The following is a 10,165-nucleotide window of genomic DNA, read 5'->3' as shown; positions in this document are numbered from 1 at the left end:
CTGAGAAATAAGATAAAAATTAGGGTTTACAAAATATTTCGACCCTTACCCACAGTTAAATAAAAAGAACCATTGAAAATTTATTTAAAAGACTAATTAAAAAAAAAAAACTTAATTGTAGTTTCCCTTAGTGAATTGCTAAAGAATTATTTAAAAGAAAATCAAAACTTAACTGTAATTTCCTATCATGTCAAAAATCAGTGAAGGTCTTTTTAAACTGTCAAAAAAAAAAAAAACTTCTTCTATATTATATTATTTTTATAGTGTAAATACACACAATTTCAAACAAATTTGACTCTGTTCAGAATGAACTCTTCAAGCAGCACTCTATTACTTTGCTTGAAATTTCTAAGCGCCAAATTATCACCAACCAAGAAATAAGTTCATTTCAATTTTGGTCAATCTTAAGTCAGGGGGTTGCAATTTATTTTATAATAATTTCAAGGCAAAATAAATTACAATTGAAACAAAAGAAACTCCGATGAATGTGTGCAGTAATTTAAAAATAATATCACACTAAATAAGAATTTCAACGTAACAACAAATTTATTAAACAGAATGTATATTGTATAGAAATGATTCCTACACCTACCAAAAAGGACTTTCAATTACGCGTTTTTGTCATTTGTTTTATAAAAGACTTGACTCTGATTAACACCTTGAGGATACTATCCAATACGCGCATTAATCTCTTATGCTGGTGACTGTTCACCCTCTGCAATGGCTTGCAACAAAAGTCAACGGAGCTCTTCATCACACACCAAGAATTTTGATGTGTTTGTTAGCTTTAGAGGTGCAGATACTCGTAACGGTTTCACAAATCACCTTTTTGCAGCTCTTCAAAGAAAAGGAGTTGTTGCTTTCAGAGATGACCAAACAATCCAGAAAGGAGACTTTTTGGAGTCTGAACTCTTGCTCGCAATTGAAGGATCACGCGTTTTCATTGTTGTCTTCTCAAAGGACTATGCATCATCCACATGGTGCATGAAAGAGCTTACAAAGATCGTCGATTGGGTTGAAGTAACAGGTCGAAGTTTGCTCCCTATTTTCTATGATGTCACTCCTTCTGAGGTCCGAAAACAGAGTGGAGAGTTTGCTAAAGCTTTTGCTGAACACGAAGAAAGGTTCAAAGATGACTTGGAAATGGTAAAAGGATGGAGGGCAGCTCTCAAAACAAGCTGCGATCGTTGTGGGTGGGATGTGCAAAATAAGTAAGTACACATACCCATATTTTTCTTATGTTTGTTATTTTTCAAAGTCTTAACTAAACTCTCTGTGATGATTGAACTTTGGCCGCATAGGCAGCAATATGAGGAAATTGAAAACGTTGTTGAAGAGGTAATCAACATATTGGGTCGTAATCAAATTTGGAATTTTGGCGATGATTTAGTTGACATGCATTCTCGTGTTAAAAAATTGGAAGAACTTCTAGATCTGAGTGCTAATGATATTGTTCACCTTGTGGGAATTTGTGGAATGGGTGGAATAGGAAAGAGCACACTTGCAACTGCATTGTTCAATAAAATCTCTCCTCAATTTGATGCTTGTTGTTACCTTGATGATTTAAGCAAAATTTATTGTAATTTTGGAGCAGCAAGTGCACAAAAACAACTTCTTTGTCAAGCTCTAAATCAAGGAAATATCGAGATACACAATGCTTCCCATGGAACTATGTTGTTAAGAACTAGATTATGTCACTTAAAAGCGCTTGTTGTTGTTGATAATGTTGATCAAGTTGACCAATTAAAGAAATTGGGTTTGCAATCTGAATATCTGGGTGCAGGGAGCAGAATCATCATAATTTCTAGAAATCGTCGTATCTTACAAAATTACGGAGTAAATAAAGTTTACGAAGTTCAAGTCTTGGACNAAACNNAATCTCTTCAATTACTTNGCAAGAAAGCTTTCAGATCGAATGATATTGGGAAAGAACATGAANGGTTGACATTAGATATACTGAAGTATGTGAATGGTCTTCCATTAGCTATTGAAGTATTGGGCTCATTTTTACTTGATCGAGATGTTTGTGAATGGAGAAGTGCATTGACTAGAATGGAAGAAAATCCAAGCAAAGATATCATGGATGTGTTGCGAATAAGTTATGATGGATTGGAGAATATAGAGAAAGAAATATTTCTAGATATTGCTTGTTTCTTCTCCAAAAATATTTTCTACCCATTGGAGCCAACAGTGAAGAAACTTTTAGACTATCGACAATTTTATCCTGACATTGGTTTGAAGGTTCTGATTGAGAAGTCACTTATAAGATGTCAAGATCAGATTATTAAAATGCATGACTTGTTGAAAGAGTTGGGTAAGAGTATTGTCCGAGAAAAAGCACCCAAAGAGCCGAGGAAGTGGAGCAGGTTATGGAACTACAAGGATCTCCAAAAAGTCATGAAAATAAATAAGGTAATTTTTTTTTTTAATATACATTCAATCTTGTCATTGTTTAGGAGATTACAAATTATCAAAAATATGTAATGATTTTTCCCTGTATAAAATGCTTTAGGAAGCCGAAAATGTTGAAGCTATATTTATTGAACAATATGAGTTACAAGGAAGAATAAGAGTGGATGCTTTATCAAAAATGGATCACCTTGAGTTGCTCATTCTGCAGAATGTGAACTGTTATGGAACTCTCAATTTCATTTCTAATGAACTGAGATATCTATTTTGGAATCACTTTCCTTGGTTGTCTTTGCCATCAACTTTCTTTCCAGATCAACTTGTAGAATTGATCCTACCTCATAGCAATATCAAGCAATTATGGGAAGGAAAAAAGGTACTATATTGTTGGTACTTATATATTTTTTTCTCAAAGAAAAAAAAGAGGGGAAGGTTAACCTTTTTTTAATTCAGCGTTTTATCCTTTAACCTTTTTAATGGAAAATTGAAAATTTTCTTACTTATGTTTCTCTTACAGTGTCTGCCTAATTTGAGAAATTTGGATCTGAGACACTCCAAAAATCTTATTGAGGTGCCAGACTTAAGTGAGGTTCCACGTCTTACGGATCTTAATCTCAAAGGATGTATACAACTAGTCCACATCCATCCATCAATTGGTATTCTAAGAGACCTTCGTTGTTTGAATTTGAAGAATTGTAAAAATCTTGTCCTTAATTTTGGGATCAGTTCACTTAATAGTAAGATGTTAATGGACCCAAGTGACACAAAACATTTGGAGAAAGTTGATAAAAATACAAATATCATCCAATTGCCAACATCCTCTGTATACAAACTTCTAATGTTGCCTTTCCATTTTTTCTACCCTCCAAAACCTCAAGATTCAATTGGTTCGTTATTGTCTTCTTTTTCTTTCTCTGTCCCGTGTTTGTTTAACCTTGACATAAGCTTCTGTAATCTACTTCAAATCCCAGATGAAATTGGGAACTTACGTTCTTTAGAAATATTAAATTTGGGGGGAAACAAATTTGTGACACTACCAAGCACCATCAAGCAACTTTCCTATCTTCATTATTTGAACTTGACACACTGCAAGGAGCTAAAATATTTGCCCGAGCTTCCAACAATACAAGAAAAAACAATTGGCAGATACAGTAATCAATTATCCACTTTTGACTGCCCCAAGTTGAGTGATTTGGAGCACTGTTATAGCATAGTTTTTTCTTGGATGACGAAAAATCTTGAGGTGACGACGACTCCATCCTTTCTTTTGTGTCTCACTTTTTCTGTGTACACTCTTTATGTATAACTGAATTTGCTTTAATCAGGTTTTCTTGGATCTTCAGATGGAAATTGTTGTTCCTGGAAGTGAAATTCCAAAGTGGTTCAGTAAACAAAAGGCAAGTACATCAATAAGTATGGACCCATCTGCTGTTATAGATGACCCAAATTGGATAGGTGTTTCCATTTGTGTTCTATTTGTCACACACGAAGGTCCTATGAATTTGGGTGAAAGAGGTTATCCTACAGACACTCTTTTTTACGGTGTTAATAATGTCAACTTTGAGAGAAAATTGTATTCAGAATTTCTTATAATATTAAAGAAAGATCTGGTGACAGTTGGGTTAGATTATTTGTTGATAGTGTTTTACTCTCGACAAGAATTCATTCATCTTCTAAATGGACATTCAGATACCATGCATGATCTTCAAGCACTTAAATTTGAAACTCTGGTTGAGATTTATCCAGGTTTACATGAGAGTCATCCAGGTTTACATTTTATGGTGAAGAAGTGCGGGTATCGTTGGGTATTTAAGGAGGATGTTCAACAATTCAACTCAGACAAGTTTTTTAGCAGAAATTCTTCATCACGGAAGAGGAAGCTTCTAACAAGTGAGTAACCACAGAGATCCTTCAGCCACCATTCCATCACAGAAATCTTCATCCTTTTCAGGTGAAATCTAACTCCTTAAATCAGTTTAACAAGTGACTAGTTAGTTGGTGTTACGTTTACAATTTTCAAAGGTGTAAAAATTGAAATGTCAACAAAAACTCGGTAAGGGATATATCATTAGGATAATGATATTTTAACTCAAAATTTGATAAACTTTAAATTTCGACACGTGTTGGCCTCACATTGGTCTATCAGAAAAGATTAAAAAAATTGAAAATGACGTGAAAATGGAAGGAATTTGTGTTCGAGCGGTTTTCATCTTCACGGTCATCAATTTTGGTATTCAAAAATTGGAAATCTGATTTGCGAGAGAGAGTCCTTCCACCCACAAGCGTCCTTTCACCAGAAACCGCCGTTCACCAACGAAGCACCGTTCTCCGAACCTTCGTCGTTTACCTCGCCGTCGAACGTTTTGCCGTTTCGAAGCACTATTGCCGAAACCTCCACCGGCCGCCATAGCTGGTTGTATCTGAGGTGGTGGTCTATGGCGGTGTGAGCGATAAAACGGATAGAACACAGTGCCAGCAATGCCGATCAAGAGGAGTAGGACAAACACGATGAGGATCAGCCAGAAGTAGAAGGTGCAGCAACACCCGTGCTTGTTGCGCCTTCGATGGTGAAGCCGCAGGCTGTAGGTGGGGCGGGTGGCGTCATAGTTGTGCCTTCGTCGCCGAGAAAGTGGGGTTGGCGGCGGCTGCAGTAGGCTTTGCCTAAGGGTACACCCTGTCTGCGGACAAGGATGTCTTTTTACAAAACCCACTTTTGCAGGAATAACCTCATTGATAGGTGTATGGTATGGTATATAAATCACAACACTTTTTGATAATTTTTTTATAACGGGACACATGTTATTATTTTATTGGTCTATTTGAATTTATGTTTAAAAAAATATTTAAAATAGACGAATCACAAGTTGTCACGTATACGTTGTCAAAAAGTTGTTAAAAAAGTATTGTTAAAAGGGTTTTTTCTTAAACAAAAATATATGAATGAATATCTGACTAACTAAAGATGTTGACAAGGAGAAAATAAAATAATCTAAGAATAATAAAGAATATCTAATTAAAGAAATATAGCAACTAACAAGATCTTTAGGTAAATCTATTTATATTTTATTTTGTTGATATTGGACTTATGTCAGTTTAAGGTCCATGAGACAACTTATAAATACAAGGTCAGGGCCACCAATTAGGTACTTTCTAATCACCCTCCATTCAGGGTCTACTCCCATTCAACTCATACTTTCAAATACTTAAATAGTGATAACCATTCACTAAACAGTTAATCAAGAGTCGAGGCTCTTCAATACATGCCTAACTTGGGGGTCAGAGTGCCTTTTGCAGGTACCTCCCCCTCTCCACTAGGAAGGTGACTGAGTGGTCAAAGCTAGAAGATCACCGAACGACCAAGATTACAGGCGATCGAGCGGCCCAAGCGGAAAGAAGATAATAAGAGAACCCAGTTCAAGCATCAGAAAGCGGTAAAGTCACATCAAAACAGGTTAGTCTCTCGGTCCTACAAATCCCTACCGAAACATTTTGGCACCCACCATGAGACCGAGCGGCAAACCTAAATGGTGACCACGAGGAGCATGGAGGAACAACAAAGCACTAAAAAGATGATCAGAAACCAAGACGAGCGTTTAGTCTCAACATCACTATTTCGGATCAACACCATAAACTTTCAGCAAAGTGAAAACTACACTACAAGATAAGTATTTTTGAAACGTCATTAACAAGATAAGTATTTTTGAAATATGAATGTTTCATAAAATATCTAATTGACAATAGATATTATAACAACTATTTTATATAGATACTAAAAATATATATAACATAATTCATAATGGTTATAACTGAAACATTTATTTATCATATATGTTATTTAATAGTTATATAATATAATATATAACTATTAGTGAAATTGACAATGGGCGGTAGCCCTGCCTCAGTTCAAGAACAATGTGAAACAAATTTTCATTATCACAAAGAGTTAAGTTTGCAGGTTCTTCGTCAAAGAAAGGCTGGAAAAAGGTCTTTCAAAATACTATTTTGCATTACGAGATATTGTCATCCAACCAAAGACCGAACAGTCTCGCCTATATTTTTGATATTATGTATCTTACAGGTCACAAGGCTATAAAGCAGTTACATTCCGACCATGTAACATCCTAATATGGATTATTCAAACATTCAACCAAAGAGCGAACCGTCTCGCCTATATTTTTTATATTATGTATCTTGCAGGTCACAAGACTATAAATCAAAGACAGTCCCCCATGGACTATAAATCAAAGACAGTCCCCCAGGAAGAATATGAAGTTAAAGACCGAGCGGTAAATCCCCCTCGACCGAGAGGTAAATCCCTCTCGTTGATGTTGAAGATCGAGAGGTAAATCCCTCTCGTCAAAAGTTAATGAAGAAGATTGAACGGTAAATCTCCCTCGGCCGAGAGGTAAATCCCTCTCGTTGATGCTGAAAATCGAGAGGTAAATCCTTCTCGTCAAAAGTTAATGAAGAAGACCGAACACCAAATCTCCTTCGGCCGAGAGGTAAATCCCCTGGTTGATGAAGAAGACCAAGCGATAAAATATAAATTAAAATATTAAAAAAAATATGTGTATGTTTGAATAAGGCCGCCGAAGTGTTGGTGTTGAGACTTTCTATCGTCTCTTATCAAGGTTAATAGGTAAGGTCTGGCCAAAGTAGTGATGGTGAGATCAAACACTCGTCGGTTTTAACCGTGCGTGTCAAAATGTTTTGGATAAGGTGTTGAGGGTACTTGTCACATGTATGGTTAAGTTAGTGAATTTGTGTAATAATATTTAATAAAAATGAGTAATCAAAACTAGTTACATGATTTTTCTGTCAAACATATATTTATAAATATTAAAATGAGGTTATCTTTAGGTGCGATTCATTACCAATAAATGGTCTTCATTATTTTCTATTAATTTTCAATCAATGACTATTATTCTCGGAGAGTTGCTCCCTCCACCTCCCCAACAGCTTCCTACACCTCCCCAAAATTTATTTAATTACAAAATTACCCATTTTAGTTTAATTTTTTACCCTTTTTTTTTTTACTTTTTTACTTTTTTTTATCAAAACCCTAAATCCCTTCATCATTTTCACTCACAGTGGCGCAGCCTCACCCCTCCCCCCCTCCCCCAAACTTTTCTCCTCGTCCAGATCTGTTTCTTCCCAATCTTTTTTCTCCATAGCAGTTTCCTTTTCATTCGTTCTTTCTTTTCTGTTTTGGTTTCCTAATTGTGCAGTGGTGCTGTGATGTTAGTGTGGTGGTGTTGCGGTGGTGGTGCTTTGGTGGTGCTTCGTGTATGCGTCTATTGTACACATTTTTTCTTTGGTCCACGAGAGAGGTTGGTCATGATAGATATTTCCTTTTAATTTTAATGTATTGGAATATGTTGTGTACGGTATGTTTGGTCGCTGTGTGTTTTCTTTGTGTGTAGAAGAAGAAGATGACCGACCAAACCTCAACGGATGTGGCATATCCATTTGACCTTGAACGGATGTCGGATTTCGATATTATCCGACTACGGATGTTGACATTTGTTTAAGACTCGGGCGAATACCCACATCCGTTACAGTAATAGGCTTATATATTAAAAAAAAAACCTGTGAAGAAGGCGGATCACTTTCAATGACTAGACAAAGCTCTCCCACCCCTGCACCTTCTTTTTCTTGCACCATTCCAAAGCTTTTTTGCTGCTTCCTCTAATAACTGGGAACCTTCTTGCACCGCAACGAATCAATGCTATCTCCAACCAAATACACCATAATATCCCCATGCTACACCACCACAGTTTCAACAAACAAAGATGAGAGGGAGAAAAGGATCCAAAGGAATTTCATTCAACGGAATCAATGAATTGTGGAGATGGATTGATACAGTTGTGGGACGATTAACGAAAGTATTGGTTGTTGGGTAAAAAAATAAAAATAGAAATTAAATATTACTGAGGGTAAAAAGGGAATGGAAGGTGCAAGGAGTGATACGTGATGGTGGAGAGAACAACATCCTTATTTTCGTTAACTACCTATAAATTATTGTTATTGTTCTGATTAATTATCAATTAATAACTATTTTAGACGAATCAGTCATTTTCTTGCTAGATGGTCGACTATCTAATTCTTCACTAACCGAGTGGTCTTACAGAACATATATTTTGAAAAACAAGATGTAAAATGTATTATAGAGTAATTCAAAATGTAAAATTTACATTTCATTTACACAATGAATTACATAATCTAAAATACAAATATTCATGGTGGTGCAGGCTAAAATTATGGAGATTCAGGAAAAAGTTGCCCAACTTTTACTTCAAATGTGTGAAAGGTCCAAACCCTGGAGATTCTAATGGTTATTAAGGAAACATTTTTATATGATTAGGTGGTTATAGTTTGTGATGAAGGAAGTGCTATATGCAGTATAGAGTATATGATTGTTAGAGTGGTTGAGATTTTTTTTCACCTTTTAATGAAAAACATTAAGATAAAAAAAATGGAGATTTTTCAATGAGTTTCATCCCATAAAGTATAATTCAATAAATTTCATTAAAAATATAACATTCCATCTTTTCAAAATAGATCACAAAATTAACTAATAGTTATTGAGTCAAGTATACTATAAACTATGCAAACCAGTAACAATTCAAGCTTGATAAAAAATGTGAAACTTTTTAATTTTTGTGGTACAAAAATAAGAAACTTTATCCAAAATTTCAAGTTCTCAAATTGATAATGTTTGGAACTTGGAAACGTGAACTTAGTTTTGAACCGGCTAAACTTGTTTTTGGGTGTTGCTTCCTACACCCTATTACATTTCTTCATCCACCTGATAAAAAAAGCTGCAAGAATTGTTTTTTCTTTTCATGGGAGGGGTGATTGTTAGAAATGATAATGAGTTAGATTGAGTAATGTTTATTCGTAATTTGATCTATAAAATGAAATTTCACCCGTAATTCGTCCATTACTTGCGTGGTATCAGTTTCAAAAAAAAATAAAATTAAAAAAATATATAAAATTTCTTATAAATAAAATAAAATTAAAATTAAAATTAATTTTAATTAAATTTAATCTAATAAAATATAAATTAATTTTATATTAAATTTAATTTAATTAAATAAAATATAAATTAAATTATTATTTTTATTTTTTGTAGATTATCATAGATCAAGTAGTATAATATTTACATCTGACCAATTTATAAACTAATATTAAAATATTCGCTACTAACAATTAAGCAATCATTTTGATAATCATTTTTTTAACATTAAGTAATTATTTTAGTATCAGTATCTGTAGAACTCTAAAGATGAACTAAAGAAGGTTTGTTAGATTTTTTTTTTCTGAATTTGTTGAAATATATCATTTCCATAAACTTTATTTGTTTAGTCAATATTTATATTGATAGGCAACCCGGGTTATACTTGCCACTGATAGGGATTCACCTGGTCAAGCTGTGGCTGAGGAGCTTGCACGCGACATTGGGAAAGAGAAATTAGAATTTTTTTGGTCTTGTTTCTATTACATATATAAATTACCATAATCATTGATATATTTGAGAAAATATCAATTAAAGGAGGATAACAATATTTTGACACTTGTTTCATTTTAGTTTAAATGTTCCATGTATTTATTGTATATGGTGTTTAATTTTGAAGTATGAAGTGCTAAACTGTATAGATCAGCTATTTTTGAGTTGCTTTTCCGTATTTTGTTCTAAAGAATTGCTTTTTAAGATAAATGGTACAGCTATTTTTGAGTTGCTTTTCCGTATTTT

At 34.2% G+C, this 10,165-nt stretch overlaps 1 protein-coding gene across 2 annotated transcripts; it reads left to right on the top strand.

Moving 5' to 3' along the window:
- The first annotated feature begins 654 nt into the window (after positions 1-654).
- Positions 655-4,332, top strand: LOC106780706 (TMV resistance protein N). 2 transcript variants are annotated; one of them, XM_022778665.1, is made up of 5 exons: positions 655-1,211; positions 1,302-2,412; positions 2,513-2,785; positions 2,927-3,652; positions 3,753-4,332. In XM_022778665.1, the coding sequence occupies exons 1-5, from the start codon at positions 721-723 to the stop codon at positions 4,305-4,307; spliced, it is 3,156 nt and encodes a 1,051-aa protein (XP_022634386.1). In that variant the 5' UTR covers positions 655-720; the 3' UTR covers positions 4,308-4,332. The 2 variants fall into 2 exon arrangements, with proteins under 2 accessions (XP_022634386.1, XP_014524498.1); XM_014669012.2 differs by having other exon boundaries at positions 3,735-4,332.
- The last annotated feature ends 5,833 nt before the right edge of the window (positions 4,333-10,165 follow it).

This window comes from Vigna radiata, chromosome 2 (genome assembly GCF_000741045.1).
Source record: "Vigna radiata var. radiata cultivar VC1973A chromosome 2, Vradiata_ver6, whole genome shotgun sequence".
Lineage (NCBI taxonomy): Eukaryota > Viridiplantae > Streptophyta > Magnoliopsida > Fabales > Fabaceae > Vigna > Vigna radiata.
The sequence above is the reverse complement of the archived record's forward strand: the minus strand, read 5'-3'. Positions and strand labels throughout refer to the sequence as shown.